Below are 22,117 nucleotides of genomic sequence, written 5' to 3'. Positions count from 1 at the left end.
TGCATTTGGAGAAGTGCTATATTCTTTCCAGAGCATTGGTTAAAGTAAAGCTCAGGTTGGATGCAGGGAGTATGCATCGGAAGGGACCGATATTGAACTTTGACTTAGATTTATTAAACTTACCGTAATATCTATTCAAGTCAATATCGCCTAGTTGATCCTAGATCAAATGATCTTAATCCTGTTATGATTAGGCTCAATCTCAAGAGGCTATTCGTGTTCTTTGATTTGTTAGTTAAGCCTACTTTTAGGTCAGGGTGATACGTACATTTTGGGAACACAGTAGTGCAATTGAGTGGGAGCGCTAACATAAACATGGAATCTACAGCTTCTATCTGGCGAATAGTAAGTAAAGGATGATCTCCTTCAAGCTTGACCAAACGAAAATAAATTGTGGAGTCTCATTTCACATAAGCTGAAATATCATTTATACGGGGTTAAGTGTTTTAAGGATTAAATACATTGTAGGGTGTAACGGTAATCTAATCCCTTTACAGTGTAGATCATTCATATAGAGGATCATTGATCAAATTAGGATTATAACAATGGATAACTAATGATGTGTCTATATGGTGAAACATAAAGAGCATTCTATATAACCGAGAGTGCAATTCTAAGTTCTATGCGTGGATTCAACGAAGAATTAATAAGTCAGTGAATTTAGGTTATAAATTCTTGATCTACTTATTGGAAGCTCGGTTATATAGACCCATGGTCCCCACACTAGTTGAGATAATATTGCTTGTAAGACTCATGTAATTGGTTTTGATTAATCAATTATAATTCTCAAATTAGACTATGTCTATTTGTGAATTTTTCACTAAGTAAGGGCGAAATTGTAAAGAAAGAGTTTTAGGGGCATATTTGTTAATTATGATACTTTGTATGGTCCAATTAATAAATATGATAAATGACAATATTATTTAATAATTATTTATAGTTATTAAATAGTTAGAATTTGCATTTAAATGGTTGAATTAGAAAATTGGCGTTTTTGAGAAAATCAGATGCAGAAAAGATAAAACTGCAAAATTTCAAAAAGTGAGGCCCAAATCTACTATGCATGGCCGGCCACTTTTGTAAGGAATTTAAACTGATATTTTCATTATTTTAATGCCAAATAATTCAAACCTAATCCTAGTGGAATGCTATAAATAGATAGTGAAGGCTTCAGGAAAATTACACTTTTTCCTTCTGACTTTTTATTCAGAAAAACTGAGCCTCTCTCTCTCCCTATCTTTAGCCGCCACCTTGCTTTCTCGTTCCCTCTTCAATTTCGAAATTCTTAGTGTGAGAGTAGTGCCCACACACAGCAAGTGATACCTCAATCATAGTGAGGAAGATCGTGAAGAAAGACTTTCAGCAAAAGGAGTTTCAGCATCAAAGATTCAGAGAAAGAGATCCAGGTTCAGATATTGATAATGCTCTGCTACAGAATGGAATCAAGGGCTAGATATCTGAACGGAAGGAGTCATTATATTCCGCTGTACCCAATGTAAGATTTACTAAACTTTATATGTGTTTATTTCATCGTTTTAGAAAGTTCATATTTAGGGTGTTAATCAACATACTTGTGAGTAGATCTAAGATCCTGGTAAAATAATTTCCAACAACTGGCCTCAGAGCCATGGTAATTGATTTTCTTGCAAGAAATTTGGACTTTAAAACGATTGTTTGATGTTTTGGATGGTATCATGTTGTATTGAGTGTTATTTGATGATTGATTGATGTTTATGAATTTTCGTGAAATATAATTGAATATCTTTTTCTGGAATTATTTTTATTGGATAGTATGGAAAAAATTAAGCAAGTTACTTTTTTACAGAACTCAATTTCCATTTAATTTGAATTAGTTATGAATTTTTGAAGTTTCGAAAAAAATCGGGGTTAAGCAACATGGCACGTGCGCGCGCGGAGAGGCTGCTAGAAGCCCCCTGCGCCGAGGTTACACGCCCATGCAGCCCCATGCGCGCCCATGGACAGTATGCTTGGCATACTGTCCGTACAGCTCGTAATTTTTTCGTTTTTCTTCGTTTTTTCATGCTTTTTCATGGAATTAACTTCCAATTTTTTGTGTAGTTCAGTATTTATACATTTACTATTCCTAATTCAATTCTAATTATCATAATTAATTTATTTAATATTTTTTAAATTTAATTCATGATATTAGTGTAATTTGAATTTGAAATAGTAAATATCTATCTTTTTTGCTTAATTATCTATCTTATTTTTAAATTTGATTATATCTTATCTTATTTTTAAATTTAAGGTCAGATTTTAAATTTTTAAAGTAAATCTTTTTTTTTTTAAATAATTTGACCTTATTTAAATTTAAAATAAGATAACTATAATCATGTAATTTTAAATAGATGTAAGATATTTTGCTAATTTTTAAATTTTGTTATTTTATTTATTTAAATTACATTTAAAATCTGAAAAAGATATTTATTTATTTTTTTATTTTAATTTTTTATTTAATTTTTATTTATAAAATAACATTTAATTTTTTAAAAGTAGTTAGCAAATTTTGAAATGATATTTAGGTTGGTTGAAACCTAATTTTTCAAAATTGTAGGTTTAATTTTAAATTTTTTTTTTTTTTTAATTTCGAAATTTTTCAAATTTTTTAAATTTTTGAAAATATTTATTTAATTAATTATTTATTTTTCGAAATTATTTATTTAAAATTAAATAAATCCTACATCCTACTATCCAGCTAACCTTGTTGCAGGAGTATGTGTTTTAGCTTGTTTGTAAGTTTTTAAAACCTATTATTGCTTGATTGCAAATAGCCATGGTTAACTTGTTGACAGATCCAATAATTTAATTTTAACTCATGTCTCCCTTGGTCAAGTAAATAATTTGTAACAGGTATATTTACAATCTTCTTTCATCTGTGTATGACCTAGCAACATGATAGGACCCATCCAAAGTGTGCCTGTGTGAGCCTATGTGTTTAATTTCATTATAGATGCATATAGGTTGTTGTTGCTAAATAAAATGTCATAGTTTTGATAGATTTTATTTAGGCCCATTTAGTTTTTGGGCCTATTCAATTAATAACAGTTGTCCATTTTAAGGTTAAATTCCTCTCTTTTGGGCCTTGTGTGAGAGTTGGGAGCCATAGTAGTGGGTACGACATACTGAACCCAGCACCCCCTCACATGAACCACCCCAATTGTGAAGGCACATTTGCCTGATTTGAATAACTGTACTAGGTTAACTAGTTTAACCTAATAAAATTGATTAGCAACATAATTAATTTCATTTATTTTGAAATTAATTTAAGAAAATTATAGTTTAAAGAATTTTTTATTCTAAGCTAAACTATATGTATTATCTTGTTTTTAATTAAATATAGAATTATAACCATCTAGATTCTTTCTGAAGCTTAATTTAAATTTTTCATTAAATATTCCTATTTAAGTTGATATTTAGTTATCTACAACTAACCAACTTAAATCTGAATATCTTTTGGATTTAAAATTTCAAAATTAAGTTGAGAAATTTTAGGCATTGGTTATTAAGATTCTTTAGATATTTTTTAAGTTAATATCTTTTCGAATATTAACTTAAAATAGAATATTTTTAAATTAAGTGGTTACAACTTAATTTTTGATATTTAATTAAATTTAAATTTGAAAATATTTAAGTTCTAAATTTTTCTTAATACAACTTAAATTAGATATTTTTTTTAAATTTTGTGGAAAAGATACTTAGTCAAATAAGATATTTTCTAGATAGTTATTTCTAGACTACTTATTATTTCTAATATTAAATAGGAAAATATTATACATTGTGAAATTAATTATTTAAATAATTAATTTTTGTACAATTTATTTTAAGTATATTTTTTCCTAGTTTTAAACTAGAGATTAATAATTAAGCCTTCTCTAGAGTTAATTATTTATTTCTTGAATTTAATACATTTAATTAATTTGAAAATTAAATATCGAAGTTGATTTTCATCATGATACTTAAATATTTCTTTTTCATGACACTTAATTAAATAGAAAATTATTTTTAGTTGAAATTTATTTTTTCAACTAAATTTAAATAATTTTCAAAATATATTTTTTCTTTATTTTATTGATCAAATTTCGAAATTGCATTTCTTAAATGCTGGAATTTCGAATTTTATTTGATAAATAGATTAAAGCTGTAAATTATTTATTTTAATTTTGGACCAACTTAAATCAATGATTTTTTCATTTAATGATTAATTAAAATAAATGAAGTAAAATATATTTTTCTTTATTTTATTAATCAATTTTCGAAATTGCATTTCATAATGCAAGATGATTTTGAATTTATCTTGAAAAATAGATTAAGTTGTAAATTAATTATTTATTTTAATTAATTCTTGGATCAACTTAAATCAATGATTTTTTCATTTATTGATTAATTTAAAATAAATTGAATTAAAGTATATTATTAGAAATTGAATTAATTAGTCAAAGGAAAATATAGATAGATGATATTTTTGCTTGAAGTATTTTTCTAGTGTATTTAATTAAATAGAAAATTAATATTTAAGTTTATTTTCATCATCATACTTAAATATTTGAAATTTTTGTTATATATTTAATTAAATAGGAAAATTATATTTTTTGTTGTAAATTAATTTTATTAATTAATTTTGGGCCAACATTAAATTAGAATAATTTTTCCAAGATTAATTTTTTATTTTAACATGCATTTTCGAAAATTGTGTCCTTGAATACTTTAATTTTTTGAAATGCAATATATATTTATAGAAAATTAAATTTGAGTTGTAAATTAATTTAAATTAATTTTGTAACAACTTAAATTGAATATTTTTCTAAATATTTATTGGAAATTATTACTAAGATGGAAATAATTCATGTTATTTTCATATCCATCTAAGTAAAATTAATAAATATTAAATTATAATTTATATTTAGAATTTTTCATTCTAAATTGGAAATTTTGATAAATATATATTTAAAATAAATAGATTAAATAAAGAGAATCAAAGAAAATACAACTCTCTTTAAATAATGAGCTTTATTATTATTAAGATATTCGATCTCCATAGTTGGTTTTACATCGCGTTTGTTTTAGTGAGTAATCCTCCCTAATGGAGGAACTTCATTAGCAATTTCGCACCGTTTAATCTTGAAAGATAAGTAGTTTGTAAGTGTTTTATATGGTATGGATCACCCTAATGGTGGCGACCATATTTGCCTTGCAAATTGCGAAACAATGGTGGAAGCTCATAAGATAGAATTGCCTTGACTCTCGCCTAAACGGGACAACGCTGAATTCCAATCTTGATCGAATAAAAGGTTGCTAGAATGTTTAACATTTTAGATGAGCTGACAACTCTATTCAATGGATGGTAGCTTTGACTCTCGCCTAAACGGGACACTGATATCAGTTTGTTGAAAACCTTGGAAATTATTTAGGATTGTATGTTTTAGTATTTTCACTTGTCATTCCTACTTGCTATATGTTTAATAATTTCTGAATTGTGTATGAATTTATATTGAACCATGTTATTTTCTGTTATTAAATTGTAGTTTAATTTTGAATCTTCATTGTTGGTCTAACTTGGTTTGTTTATCTAATGAGATAAATCCTTAATGGATTTTCACCATTAGACATACATAATAGTGTTAGATCTCGAAAGATAAATATTGTATATGCGACATCTAGCTGTTCATCAATTGATGACACCTTAGACTAGTATTTTTACGATATGAAACAAGAAGATTATATAAATAAGATTACTTTGACTTTCGCTAATCGAAGCATCATTGGATTCTTATTTAAACAACGAAATTATCCTAATTCCTCTTAGCTTATTCATTGCGAATTAGCTCAATAACATATCATTGGATGAATGGTCTATAAATCATTTCATGTCATTCTATATTTTCTCTTAAGAAATTAAATGACGCATATGATTATAATCCCGAAATTCTATTCCTAATTAATATAAATCCTCAATCTTAGAAATCTCCTACTTGTATGGGCAAATCAGACTTAGAGTTAAATTAGTAGTGGTGGTCCAGGATAGAATTACTCATAATATTTGGTATAAATTTAAGTCTTTGACTTTAATTTTAGATTCTAAACAGAAATTTTCTTATATTTCTAATTCCAGAATACAATACAGTTACACTTTCTCAAGTGTTTAATATCCATCTTCTATTAATGGATTCAAACTGTATGGAATATGAGTTTAGTATTCTGTGACCAGGATCCACTTGCAGTATTCAAAGAACTCTTTGATGTAACTAAACCTAAGTCATCAAAAGACACTACCACATTTTTTTTTTAATCTATGGCATTTGTATCTTGTTCATAGTGGTTTTGACAAGATCAATCTCTACAAAGAGTTAATATGCCTATATCCACTGAAAGTAGTTCATCTCATTCGCAGATGGATGTACATTCAGGGGTGGATATGAGTTTTTCGTTGTATTCTTAAAACGATAACTCTAGATTATACCTTATGTAAAGAAATTTGAAATGTTTGAAAAATTTCATTAATTTCTAGCAATGGTTAAACACCATTAAGGTAAGTGGTTAAAGATCTTGTGAACTGATAGGGGTGGAGAAATAGTTAGTAGATATGCAGTTCAAAGATCATTAAGTTGATTTTTGAATTATATCCAAAGTTACCTCCCAAGAAATTTTGAGTTGCATATTGATGATTAGTTACTAGTCGTTGCCTAATTCCTTCTATGGTAATACAATTTCAGAATGATGTAATGGTTGGGTACTTAATGTAAATCTTTACTAGATTCATGGATGACCTAATCAAAATCTTAAGAAAAGCTAGAACTGTTAACCATGGTTTGTTAGCTATTCTTAGGGGTGGACCATCCCATAGTCAATTGATAAGAAAGTGTTTGTTTAAACAAATACTACTTTCCTAAGAAAATGACTAAGTCTGAAAATAAAGTAGCAAATAAAGGAGATATTTTTTCTTGATTCCAAAAGTGTTCTATCATCTTATTTGACATATGATGATCCCACTGCCTCTGTTGTCTTGTCACAACCGAAGAGATCAATACCATATAGTTTTCTTAGACATAATTCACGGTACCTTGTCGTAGTGGGAGAGTTTCTAGGAACTCACCTTCTCGTGACTTGGGAGACACTAGTGATTAAAATCCATTGTGAGTTTAAACAAGTAATGGATTGTCAAGATAAGAAACTAAGAAGAAAGCCAAAAGAACTATGGTTTAATCCATTCACATGGAATAACCTAAAGTTTTCTATTACAAGGACATAAAAAGGAAATTTTGTTAATAAGTCTATTCTATGGACTTAACAAACTTCCTGTTCCTAGTATTATAGGTTTGAGTTTATCTAAACCTATGGCTTGTGGTATACCTTGTAATTACTTACTCTAATGCAAGCAACTTACTTTAGTAAGATGCTGAAGCATTTTCTTTCTAATGGCAATCTATAGAAGCTTCACAACTTCTTAGGCATAGATTTTATTTATCTAAGGAAAAGTTTCAACTATTCCAGAAAAGATAAAGCCATGAAAGAATTTCATCAATCAATAGTGTGAGGTCTTAGATATGCTTTTGTATGCGTTAGACCAGACACCTGCTGTTGAGTGGGAGTAATGAGTAGGTATCAGATTAATCCAGGTGAAGAACATTGGAAGACAATCAAGTAAATCTTAAGATTAAGAAGAGGAACTATATGTTAGTCTATATGGGTGTGTTTAAAACTCTTAGACTACACCATATCAGATTTCGAAATTTGCCTTTGTGCTAGTAATCTTTCTGATAAGATGGTGATTACTCTGGGGGTGGAATAGTGATTTTGGAAAAGTGTAAAAACCTATCTGAAGTCTCTAGGTCTACCAGAGAGAGACTGAATGTTAAAGTTGCAGGAAAGGTACTTATTCAGTCTAAGGAAAGTTCTATACATTTTTGGCACCATTCCAAATTGCCTTAAACTACTAGTGTTATTTCCTGATTAACCAAAAGTAGTTGCCAAAGGTATAGAATCCAGTATCCCAAGAGAGTAGACATATAGAGAGGAATTTCACATTATCAATGATTTTGTGATTAAGGAAGAGTAATAGTGGAGAAAAGGTTGTGGTTAATTCAACCTTTCAGATCCTATTACGAGGAGTTCACTACTACTACACTTGATTTGTATATTAAGGTGTTGAGATTATTTGAAACACACTTTTTGTTTTATATTAGTGCAAGTGGGAGTTTGTTGGGTTTTATGCCCTAAATAAAACTCATTTCAATATAATCAGATTTACTTATTAATATAGATCAGAAATAACATTTAATGTTGCATGGTTCACATGATTTATTTCATGATTATATGTATATAATGTATGAATTCATCTGAAACCCTTTTCACATACTTGATCCTGTTTATTGTGTCGTCAACACATTAGAAAGTAAACATGACTATGTGAATAAAGTTTCCTAGATTTATCAGACACAGGGTTTTACTGATATGATAATCTACAACAGAGTTTACTTGCATTTGGAGAAGTGCTATATTCTTTCCAGAGCATTGGTTAAAGTAAAGCTCAGGTTGGATGCAGGGAGTATGCATCGGAAGGGACCGATATTGAACTTTGACTTAGATTTATTAAACTTACCATAATATCTATTCAAGTCAATATCGCCTAGTTGATCCTAGATCAAATGATCTTAATCCTGTTATGATTAGGCTCAATCTCAGGAGGCTATTCGTGTTCTTTGATTTGTTAGTTAAGCCTACTCTTGGGCCAGGGTGATACGTACATTTTGGGAACACAGTAGTGCAATTGAGTGGGAGCGCTAACATAAACATGGAATCTACAGCTTCTATCTGGCGAATAGTAAGTAAAGGATGATCTCCTTCGAGCTTGACCAAACGAAAATAAATGGTGGAGATCTCATTTCATATAAGTTGAAATATCATTTATACGGGGTTAAGTGTTTTAAGGATTAAATACATTGTAGGGTGTAACGGTAATCTAATCCCTTTATAGTGTAGATCATTCATATAGAGGATCATTGATCAAATTAGGATTATAACAATGGATAACTAATGATGTGTCTATATGGTGGAACATATAGAGCATTCTATATAACTGAGAGTGCAATTCTAAGTTCTATGCGTGGATTCAACGGAGAATTAATAAGTTAGTGAATTTTAGTGCTAAATTCTTGATCTACTTATTGGAAGCTCGGTTATATAGACCTATGGTCCCCGCACTAGTTGAGATAATATTGCTTGTAAGACTCATGTAATTGGTTTTGATTAATCAATTATAATTCTCAAATTAGACTATGTCTATTTGTGAATTTTTCACTAAGTAAGGGCGAAATTGTAAAGAAAGAGTTTTAGGGGCATATTTGTTAATTATGATACTTTGTATGGTCAAATTAATAAATATGATAAATGACAATATTATTTAATAATTATTTATAGTTATTAAATAGTTAGAATTGACATTTAAATGGTTGAATTAGAAAATTGGCGTTTTTGAGAAAATCAGATGCAGAAAAGATAAAACTGCAAAATTTCAAAAAGTGAGGCCCAAATCCACGATGCATGGCCGGCCACTTTTGTAGGGAATTTAAACTGATATTTTCATTATTTTAATGCCAAATAATTCAAACCTAACCCTAGTGGAATGCTATAAATAGATAGTGAAGGCTTCAGGAAAATTACACTTTTTCCTTCTGACTTTTTATTCAGAAAAATTGAGCCTCTCTCTCTCTCCCTATCTTTAGCCGCCACCTTGCTTTCTCCTTCCCTCTTCAATTTCAAAATTCTTAGTGTGAGAGTAGTGCCCACACACAGCAAGTGATACCTCAATCATAGTGAGGAAGATCGTGAAGAAAGACTTTCAGCAAAAGGAGTTTCAGCATCAAAGATTCAGAGAAAGAGATCCAGGTTCAGATATTGATAATGCTCTGCTACAGAAAGGAATCAAGGGCTAGATATCTAAACGGAATGAGTCATTATATTCCGCTGTACCCAATGTAAGGTTTACTAAACTTTATATGTGTTTATTTCATCGTTTTAGAAAGTTCATATTTAGGGTGTTAATGAACATACTTGTGAGTAGATCTAAGATCCTGGTAAAATAATTTCCAACAACTGGCTTCAGAGCCATGGTAATTGATTTGCTTGCAAGAAATTTGGACTTTAAAACGATTGTTTGATGTTTTGGATGGTATCATGTTGTATTGAGAGTTATTTGATGATTGATTGATGTTTGTGAATTTTCGTGAAAAATAATTGAATATCTGTTTCTGGAATTATTTTTATTGGATAGTATGGAAAAAATTAAGCAAGTTACTTTTTTAGAGAACTCAATTTCGATTTAATTTGAATTAGTTATGATTTTTTGAAGTTTCGAAAAAATCGGGGTTGAGCAACATGGCACGTGCGCGCGCGGAGAGGCTGCTAGCAGCCCCTGCGCCGAGGTTACACGCCCATGCAGCCCCATGCGCGCCCAGGGACAGTATGCTTGGCATACTATCCGTACAGCTCGCAATTTTTTCGTTTTTCTTCGTTTTTTCATGCTTTTTCATGGAATTAACTTCCGATTTTTTGTGTAGTTCTGTATTTATACATTTACTATTCCTAATTCAATTCTAATTATCATAATTAATTTATTTAATATTTTTTAAATTTAATTCATGATATTAGTGTAATTTGAATTTTAAATAGTAAATATCTATCTTTTTTGCTTAATTATCTATCTTATTTTTAAATTTGATTATATCTTATCTTATTTTTAAATTTAAGGTCAGATTTTAAATTTTTAAATTAAATCTTTTTTTTTTAAATAATTTGACCTTATTTAAATTTAAAATAAGATAACTATAATCATGTAATTTTAAATAGATGTAAGATATTTTGCTAATTTTTAAATTTTGTTATTTTATTTATTTAAATTACATTTAAAATCTGAAAAAGATATTTATTTATCTTTTTTTTTTTTAATTTTTTATTTAATTTTTATTTATAAAATAACATTTAATTTTTTTAAAAGTAGTTAGCAAATTTTGAAATGATATTTAGGTTGGTTGAAACCTAATTTTTCAAAATTGTAGGTTTAATTTTAAATTTTAAATTTTTTTTAATTTCGAAATTTTTCAAATTTTTTAAATTTTCGAAAATATTTATTTAATTAATTATTTATCTTTCGAAATTATTTATTTAAATTAAATAAATCCTACATCCTACTATCCAGCTAACCTTGTTGCAGGAGTATCTGTTTTAGCTTGTTTGTAAGTTTTTAAAACCTATTATTGCTTGATTGCAAATAGCCATGGTTAACTTGTTGATAGATCCAATGATCTAATTTTAACTCATGTCTCCCTTCACTACAAAAAAATGGATATTCAGCTACAAAAAAATTGGTAGCAAATAATGCCTATTTAGTAGCTAATATACTTTTTGCAACTAACTTTTTTTGGTGGCTACTTCGTAGCTAATACTCCGTTGCTGAAAGTTTTTTGCTACCAAGGCAATTTGTAGCAAATTTGCTACTAATATTTTTGTAGCAAAAAATATCAAATCTAGTAGCAAAATAATTACTTTGAAAGACTACTAAAACTTTTTTAGTACTACATTTTAGTAGCAAATCACCTTAAAATTGGTAACAAATACAACTTTAGTACTTAAAAATATAATAATTCTGCTACTGAAATTTTGTTGCAAAATAAATTTAAATTGAATTGTATGTGATTTTTCAACCAAATTTATATTTAATATTTAATTTTAATTATTCTAGTAATGCAAATTTCTAATTATATATTTGTAGAATTATTAAAAAAATTATTATTAAAATATCTAAACTCACTTTAATAGAATTAATAACTTATATATACATACAATTAGTAAATTGTTGATAATACAAAATCTCTAACATAATCTAAAATATATAACATAGACAAATCTAAAAAAATCAAAGAAATCTTGGATGTTGGCTTATATCCGACCAATTCTGTTAGTACTTCACCAAACATTTTATTTGCTATACAATAGATTGAGCCCTCTTGTGATGCCATTAGTGTAGACTCCCACAACACTCTTCGTGTGTAATTGACCAGATCAAGGTATTCTACGCAATAAGGGTCATTGGTTCTGAAGGTGAACACCTAAACCAACAACAACATGAAAAGAAATTACTCAATTAACAGTCTACATAAAGGGACTTGGTTTAACTAGAGGACATGAAAAACATGCTGATATTTGATTGATTTACCACAAGTCAATAAAAGAACCATGCTGAAGCCTTTGCAGTTGAAAGGTGCATCTTCAGATAAGAACCATGCTGATATTTGATTGATTTACCACAAGTCAATAAAAGAACTAAAATCCAAATTTTTGAAAGTGAAACATTAATAATGAAAAGAGAAAAAAGATTAAAAAATCTCACAAGTCAGTGGACTCATAGCGAGTGGCGATAGCAAGCTCGCTATGGATTGTACACCAGCAACAAATCCCTGTGCTTTCCCCTGAAAGAGAAGAATAGAGTAAATTTAGAGAATGGAAGTAAAAGACTTGCATCTCTTCTATAATGAGTGTCAGTTCATGATTTTTCATGCAATTTGGGAACAAACCTGATTGCTTGAGCTCGATGCTTTTGAAATAATTGCGTAAGTCTGCATATTGAGAATTTGACAGCAAAATTATTGAACAATCATATTCATAGTTCACCAACATAAATATAAGAAAAAACAAAAAATCACTTACAGCAGGTTTCACAAGAACATAGATAACTCCAAATGAGGCACTTAAGTAAGGCACCCGCAATATGATAATTACTTTCATTATTCCCGTAACAATTATTTTATCAACTAAATTTTTTATCAAGTATGTTATAAGGCTGCAAATTTCTAAGGATCTTTTCATGGAAGAATTTAAGTCAAGCATGATTTGTTGAAGAAAATAAACAGTTCCTTTTGACTAGGCCTCTTTATTGATTGGTCTTTTAAATCTCTACTTTTCAAAATAGATCTTGTTTAATATTTTTATCAAGTTGTTCACAAACTTTTACCCAAGTTGCCCAAGCCAAACCATAGAGTAATGCCTGCATGTAAGAAAGCATCATTAGATTATTTCTTTTTTCCTTTTAGTGGAGAAATGAGAATAATTTAATAGGGTGGCTTACATAAGCTATAGAAGAAAGTAAGGCCATGCACAATATTACTTTCTCTCCAACCAATGGATTCATTAGTGGAAGCAAAACACCATCCCGGGAGGCACATCAAAAACCCAAATCTTTCATTCAAAAAATGCATAATAATTGGACTAAGCATGATCTTGAAAGGTTATATAGATGAGTTTAAATGCTTATGACACATTAATAATTCACCTAAGAGATTAGAAGACCGTTAAAAAAATGATATTGTGAACTTCATACTACTTTCTTAGTCAAGGGTAAGACTATGAGAACTGGTTTTTCAACTTTTGCATAAATTTTTATATGACCATCTTGTGAGAAAAAATATTAAATGCAGTGAGGTGAGAGAAATATCAATCCAAACCATGACATATGTATGAACTTTTGTAGAATAAACAATTTGAGATAATAAGCTCCATAAGGAAACATACCTGAGAAGCAATAGAACCTATACAACCATCATCAAAATTTCCGAGAACTGATTTTTGTCGAAGCCAAAAGCTGCCTTTAGATAGTACTGTGCAAGTTGAAGTAGTAATAGGATTTTCAATTCATTGAAATAAACAGGGCACAAAATATGTTTCAAAATCATTAGTTATAATAGCATTTGCAAAGGACAAATTACTCTAATCTAATTACTGCAAAGACTAAACTAATGCAAATGCAATTTTAAAAAGGGCAAAGTAAAAATAGTACAAAGTTGGTACAATCCCATGTTTGGCAGGTATCATATACCCTCATTCAACTCTCATTTTACTTGTTGAACCCATATTCCAATAATGTTGAAGTTCTATCCTTTAAAAATGGAGTAAAGCTCTTTTTAGCTACAAGGGTGGATCAAATTAATGAACTTGTCCTCCAAAAGTGGATCAATTCCTTTCGTTTGGAATAATTAATGTAGATAATGTTTGGTTATCCTTAGTCTTTTATTGTAATTGAAAAAACATACCAGCAGAACACTTCTGCTGATTCCTGACATTCCCAACTCATAGAAGAAAGAAACCAGAGAAATGCTCCTAAGTGTTGGACTGCAATGGAAATATAGCTTGGAATAGTCACAAGTGGCAACTTTCATATGATTTTCATAACCAATTTGTTTCAATATACTATCTGCATATGAAAAGGAGAATGTCACCAAACCATTCACATAGCCATAAACTTAAGCCTTATGCCAACAATACCACTATATCGATAGCAGCAGTAGGTGACAAAAATTAAATCAAAAATTCAGTTTAATTTTTGATCAAAAATTAATTTTTCAGTTTAATTAATGTATTTTTAAATTAAAAATTATACCTATAAATAATTAAACCACAAATGTAGAACATTTTAGTTATAAAATTAACAAACAACTTAAGAATATTAAATTTAATTTATCCAAAAATAAAGGAAAAAAAGACGTATATCCTAGCAAACATTTATTATAAGATTTAAAATAAGATAAAAACATTAATTATAAACAAACAATCTGGACAGAGTAATTTAAATTTAAATTTCAAAAAAAGATAAGTATCCCACAAAACAAGGTTAAAAAATAACAAAAATTTCAAAAATTAAAATTTGAATTTGGTTTTTAAATAAATACGTGTATGTATATATATACCATACATTAATTTTTATAGTCATTTTTTTTTCTTTACTCTATTCACATTCACTGTTAACGATTTTTTTTTTCTCTCAAAAACCTTAATTTGCCTCAACAGCCTCAACAAATCTAAAGAGCAATTAAGTGCCATAGTTGTATAAAGGTATGAGCTAAATGATATTTGATATATATCATGATTGACATTATAATCTTGCATTGATTAGATTGTTAATTAAAAAATCCCTTCAGGTGTTTCAATTGGTGAGGTGTTTCAAAGAATTTCAAAAAGGATACAAGGAGTGGGTACACACAAACAGGTTTGAATAAATTTCTATACTATTTCACTAAAACAATATGCATTGAAATCAACTAGGAAATATAGAATTGACATGGATTAATTATCTTCGTTTTCGAATCTGTATAGTTGTTCTTTGTTGGGCTAATGAATTTACAATCTTCTAAATTAGAAATAACATGAACAGAGATAAAAATAAATATTAAAATCTGAATCATATTAAAATCTGAATCATATATTTAAATAAAACATGCCTCAATAAACAATTAACAATCATCATGAACCTTGGAAATTTTTCATCAATCAAGATACTAAAAATATATCTCAATAAAACTCAAAAAGATGATGGAAATATAATATTCTTACAGAGGAGAAGTATTCAACTTCGTGATTAAGCCTATTAAACCCTCCAAATAATGAGTCGTTTGAATCCAATACAATCTGGATGAAAAAAAGAAAAAAGAAGTCAGAGCCACAGATCAACAAGGTTATATAGTTTATATAATTAAAGAGAAAGATCAAAAGATCATGTTAGAGTAAAAGAAAAAGGGAAAAAAATGTATGGTCATAAACATTCCATGGAAGACCAAAAAAGAACTTATGTAGTTCAGCCACGTGTCATATTTGTATGCTGATGAACTGGAGGAGCTTCTCTTTAAGGCGAACTCTCAATCACTAAAAATAAACGATGAGTTCACAGATTGTAATGCCCCCATATTTGCATATAAGAAACAAAAAATAAATTTTCACTCAAATATTTCAAGAGTAGGAGTGAAAAGAAAGGAAGGAGAATATGTCATAAGTAACGTGGTAACAAAGCAAGTCATCAGACACAAGAGTTACATATACATACCAGTTAAGAAAACAAAAAACTCGACAATGTAACCTTAAAACCTTGTCTCCTAAGCTACCGACTGCCCAGAAAACATAAGAAACTACTGTAGTAGGTTTCCACATTGAATAATAAGCATATTGATCATATAGCTGACACCATACCCAAATCCTTCAAAAATAAAAAAATAAAACTTTTAGAACTCCATAAACCCAATACGTCCGTGTGGTCCTGAATTAATTGTAATGATCCTTTAAATCATAGAGATGATAGAACTACTAAAAATTTAGAGACTGTCAACATAAAAAAGAGTTAGTTTGCCTGATTAAAGACTACAGTAATAACAAACATCAACGTGGGTTAGGTCTCTTAATTTCATCAATGCAAAAAAAGCAACTTCACAAAGCTATGAACCACATCCAGGAAATCAAAGTCAGAGCAGAACGCAAGAGGAACTAAAGAGAAACATACAGCCACAGAGATACCAACAATGTACTTACATCTAAAAAGCAGGATTTCATCTGATGCAAACAAGTTTCTAAAACTTCATCTTTGCTTTTTGCACCTTCACTAACAGCTTTCATGTCACGCTCCATAACAGCTCTAAGATATGGCTTCCATAATTGATACCTGAGAAGTATCATTCCAAAATAATTAGTAAAATATCTGTAGGGTGAAACAAACAGGAGAGGTACAAATCATAATTGGAAGCACATAGGATGGAAATTTTACTGTCACATGTTCACTCTAATGAGGCAACATAATGGAAAAACAATCGTGCAAGTAGAAACAAATAATATAAAACATGCAAATGTTTCAACTTGAATAACATGATTGAGATTTTTGAAACTGGATTGCTACTATTAACAAAAGCATCAACAACATAAAAGAATGTCATAAACTCTACCAAAGAGTCCGTTAAGAAACAAAAGGAAGGGTCATATTTGCAACCATGCCAAATGTTTAAATGAAAACAAAGAGCAAACCAAGAGCAGCAACAGGTAGACAACGAGGGAAGAATGAAAAGCAACAATTAAGCCATTGGGGAAATAACCAAATAGGCTAAAGAAAAGTTTAGAACTGTAGATGAGCTCCAAAACCATATTACAAATGGTAACATTCATTCTCAATGAAGAAATAAACTTTATGAACCTGTGAATATTTCTATAAAGATGAAATGTCATGGCATTTTACACTAGTACATCCTTTATATGAAATTTTCGTTTTCCCAAATGCTTATCTATAAAGATGACAGTCCCCTGTATGTTAAACATGTAACATTGCAAAACACACAAATCCCAAGAGATGACGGATCTATACTTTACAAGGAGGAAGAAATAATTGAAGAATTAAGCTCTTTCCTCTGAAGATTCATTCATTGTTCACTATTCACCATACCCATTTTCCAGTATGGTGGTTGTTCTAAGCTTCCAACCCCTTCACTTTCATTCCCCTCAGCTTCCCAAAACCAAAACCCATTACGGCTTGGGAGTGGCGCGGTGTGGGATAGCCGAGCCGTCGGGGAAGCCGGCTCCGTTCGGTGAGAAAACAAAATACAAGGATGGGTTGTTTGAGAAGGGTTTCATGAGTCTGTTCGCTAGGAAAATGGGTAAATTCGCGGCTAAGGAGAAGAAAACAGAGAGAGAATCATCAAAAGGGTTTTGGGATTATGACTATGATTCTTTTGTTGATGTTTCTAAGAGAGTAATGCAAGGAAGGTCTCGTCTTCAAAAAGAAGCCTTCCTCTCTGCCTTAAATACTCGGCTCTTTGTCTCCTAATTGCCTGATAATCATAGAAAGAGAACTTTTAGAAAATATGCATATAACACAAGCAACACAGTATCAACAAATAAAATGCAGATATAGATTGACAGTAGAACAAATTATTACTCTTTGTAGCCGATCTTCCAACTGATCCCTCATTCTCCGCCTCTCAATCTCACGTTGACGAGAGACAGACTTAGCAACACGATGCACCCACAGCCACTGTCCCCACCGCCAAATCTCTTGAACTCTCCATATTTCGTGCTGCCGTTCTTCGCCGAAGTCGAACAGAGCAGAACGTACTGCCTGAGGTGCCGTTCTTCGCCGAAGTCGAACAGAGCAGAACGAGAGGGATCGAACAGAGCAGAACGAGAGGGAGAGACTGAGATCGATTTTAGGGTTGATACTGAGAGCTGCCGTTCTTCGGCAAAGTCGAACAAAGGGAAAGAGCAGTTTAGGGTTGATACAGCTGCTCTTTGATATTGCGTATATTTGCAGCTAGCTGTATATACTCTTTTTTATTGTTATTATTATTATTATTATTATTATTATTATTATTATTATTATTATTATTATTATTATTATTATTATTAGCCTACCAAAACTAATTAAATGTAATCTATTTTAAAAAATATTTTTTTAACAAAAAATAAATTGAGTGACATTATTTTTAAAAAATATAATATGTTTTATTTTTAAATGACAAATGTAATTAATTACTAAAAAAATTAGAGTATCATAATTTTTAATTTTCAAAAATAGTAACAATTAAGTATATATATCTGAAACAAAAATTAGTATTATATTCTTTATACTTAGTTGTGTAGCACTTATTTTTGAGTTGAAACTATATATAAACCATAAATTATCAATTATAAATATAAATATGAATTTATTTATACACTTCAACAATAAATAAGAAATATTAGATCGTCACTTTAGTTGTGCCAATAAAATTTAGGATTAATTACAGCAGGAGACGTTAATTATATTTTATTTATAGATATATGATGACTTATTTAATTTAAGGATATACCCAATATTAATTCTCTTAAATTGCTAAGCGGTATACATTCAAATTAGGATAAGTTTTATTTCATATCATTTTATTTCTCTTAAACTTTTTCTTTTTCTAAATTGTTTTCTCTCTCCGGTAAGCATTCCATATCATTTTATTGGCCACTTTCATAGTAGCTACGTGAGAGGAATTAGTAGGCTTAAAAAATATATATATACATAATATATTCATAATTTTCTTTAATATTAAAAAATAACTCTTTTTTTTTTGTCTTTTTTAAGAAAAGTTTAAACAATTTTTTTGGTTACACCGATAATTATTTGAGCTCAAAAATTATATCACCACGATCTACTTTTCAAGGAGATCGTTTTAACATATGGGAAGTATATATTTTATTACTGATGTCGGAAAAAATAATTAAAATCAAAAGTAACCTTTTAGTTTCTTTACTAGAAAATCGAATTTTTAAATATCAACTAATTTCTAAAATAATTTATAAGAAACTAAATTTTTAAACATGATATCTTCTCTGTTAGATAGGATGTGTTGTTGTTACTTATTTAAAGTAAATTTATTTAGATTCTAGCAAACTCTTAAATATAAACTATTATAATATTTATTGTAGTAATCCATAAAATAAGCAACTAAATGTGTATGAGAAAAATTATTTTGAAATATATTTTTTTTTAATGAAAAGTAACTAATTGATATATTATTTACATCAAAAGCAACCAAAAGATTACTATTTTTTTTACTTGCAAAACACTGAAATTTCTGGAAGCGAGAATTTTTAAGTTTTTTTAATTTTCGGTAATAATTTTAAATTTTGGCATTTATGCTGATGTGGCACATCGGTATTTGTGCAAATAAATTTGTTAAAGGTATTTTTGCAAATAAAATCAATGTTAAGTATATTATTGAAAAAACCCCAAAAATTTATACACTATGGTGCCGTTTGGTAACAATTATGTTTTTTAATTTTTAAATTACAAAAATGAGGTAGAATTTTTGTTTTTAAAATTTTGTTTCTGAAAAACAAAAATGTTTTCTATAACCACTTTTGTTTTTTAATTTTAAAAGCTGAAAACAAAAGTGTGTTCTGTAAAATTTATTTTTATTTTGTTTTTTGATTTTATTTAAGTCGGGTCTGGGTCCGGGTCTGGATCGGGTGCTAGGTTCGGTACCAGGGCTAGGGCCGAGTTTGGGTCTGAGTCGGAGTTTAAAACATTGATTAAAAAAATTGTTTAAAAAAATAGTAAAAGTGACTTTTTTGTTTTTAAAATTTTAATTTTCAATTAAAAATATTGAAAAGTAAAAACAGTTTTATAGAATATGTTTTTGAAAAATATTTTGACTTTTCTAATTTTAAAAACAGAAAAGTGATTAAAAAAGTGTTACCAAACGGCACCTATAATTATTAATAACTAAAGAATATTTGATAGGATTTTTTTACTTTTACACTTGAAAATAATTTTTTTTGTATCTTCACATAATTTCACATAGAAACCCTCATAGTAATTGAACAACCTAAATCGTAACAAAAATTCACATATAAACTACCAGAGCAACCCAAACAAAAAAATCATATTATTTATTATTATATTATTTCATATATTTTTTCAAATACAATATAGTATTTATCAAAATTATTAATATTAAATATTTTTTCTTGTAGTATAATTCATTGTGTTTATCGGAAGATACAATAAAAAATGATAGATAAGAACTGGATTTTCCAAAAGGATAGATTATCGGAGGAGTTTTTCAATGGACTTAAAAATTTTCTCAAATTATCATCCTTTCACTTGAATGATGAAAATAAGATTCGATGTCCATGTGTTTCATGTATGAACTTATACTATTATGACTTGGAGACGATTGAGCGCCATATATTTGTAAGAGGATTTTATACAAAATATGTTTTATGGGAGTTCCACGGGGAAGATATCACGAAATCCACGAGGATGAAGAGAATGCAGAATCAATCGTTGAGGAAGACAACACATTATATGATAGTGATGATGAAGATGATGACGATATGATACCAGCATTAGAGGATTTGGCTAATCAATCTCATAGAAATAGTGAGTTTGTGAACCTTGGAGATTCAAATGGCGACAACAATGCAAGGAATTCATTACCTAACTTATTTGCTGAAGCTGAAATTTGAAAAGGAGTTGTACCCCGGATGCACAGTATTCTCGAGCTTAACATTTATTGTTAATCTAATGCACATTAAAGTGATGTGTGATTGGAGTAACAAATCATTTGATCTGTTGTTGGACTTACTTTGGAAAGCATTTCCCAAAGACAATAAGATTCCACGGTCATATTACGAGGCTAAGAAGATGTTGCGTGATCTTGGTTTAAGATATGAAACCATTCATGTATGTAAGGACAATTGTGCTTTATTTTGGAAAGAGAATGAAAATGCTGAAAGATGTCCTGTATGTGATCATGAACGATACAAATTTCAAGGAACTAAAGGCAAGAAGATCCCATACAAAAAGATGCAATATTTTCCCATAACTCCACGTCTACAACGACTTTTTATGTCTCGCCATACATCAACTGATATGAGGTGGCATAAGGAAGAACGTGTTGATACTGATGGTGAACTTAGACACCCAGCTGATGCAGAAGTCTGGAAGGATTTCGATCGACAATATCCTAATTTTGCAAAAGAAACTAGAAATGTTAGGTTGGGATTTGCAACAGATGGATTCAATCCATTCGGTGATTTATCAAACGCACATAGTATGTGGCCAGTGTTGCTAATGCCATATAACATGCCTCCATGGAAATGTATGAAACGAGAATTCGTAATGATGGCATTACTAATTCCAGGACCCAGTGCTCCAGGCAAAGACATAGATGTCTTTTTACGACCTCTAATTGATGAGCTCAAGGAATTATGGGAAAATGGGGTGCGTACTTTTGATATTGTTGACCAAGAATATTTTACAATGCGTGCTGCAGTATTATGGACGATTAATGATTTTCCAAAGATATGGTACCGTGTCCGGTATAGCACTCAAGGGTATAAGGCTTGTCCTGTTTGTGAGGAAGACACATCTTCATTTCGAGTAAGAGGAAAAACATGTTTCATGGGTCATCGTCGATATTTGAGTCTGAACCACCAATGGCGCAAGGATAAAGAGTACGATGGCACAATTGAAAGACGTTCGGCTCCAAGAATTTTAACAGGAGATGAAATCTTGGACAAAGTAAAAGGTTTATGGAAATGTAGGCCAGGGAAAAATGATAAGATCATTAAGGAAGATAAGCAACAAATGAAGGATGCATCTTATGAAAACAAAACAAACTGGAGGCGAAAAAGTATTTTGTGGGAGTTAGAATACTGGCCTAAGTTAAAACTAAGACATAATTTGGATGTGATGCATATTGAAAAAAATATATGTGAGAGTGTGGTCGGTACAATATTTAGTATCGATGGGAAGTCTAAGGATACT

The 22,117-nt window shown here is 29.5% G+C and overlaps 1 protein-coding gene across 1 annotated transcript; it reads right to left on the bottom strand.

The window, feature by feature from the left end:
- Nucleotides 1–17,171: 17,171 nt before the first annotated feature.
- Nucleotides 17,172–20,533, bottom strand: LOC133034117 (uncharacterized). The gene is made up of 3 exons (XM_061109136.1): nucleotides 20,504–20,533; nucleotides 17,753–18,124; nucleotides 17,172–17,645 (listed from the first exon to the last, which is right to left on the bottom strand). Exons 1-3 carry the CDS (start codon nucleotides 20,531–20,533, stop codon nucleotides 17,559–17,561), a joined length of 489 nt encoding a protein of 162 aa, XP_060965119.1. The 3' UTR covers nucleotides 17,172–17,558.
- Between the last annotated feature and the right edge of the window lie 1,584 nt (nucleotides 20,534–22,117).

Source organism: Cannabis sativa, chromosome 2 (genome assembly GCF_029168945.1).
Source record: "Cannabis sativa cultivar Pink pepper isolate KNU-18-1 chromosome 2, ASM2916894v1, whole genome shotgun sequence".
NCBI lineage: Eukaryota > Viridiplantae > Streptophyta > Magnoliopsida > Rosales > Cannabaceae > Cannabis > Cannabis sativa.
The sequence above is the reverse complement of the archived record's forward strand: the minus strand, read 5'-3'. Positions and strand labels throughout refer to the sequence as shown.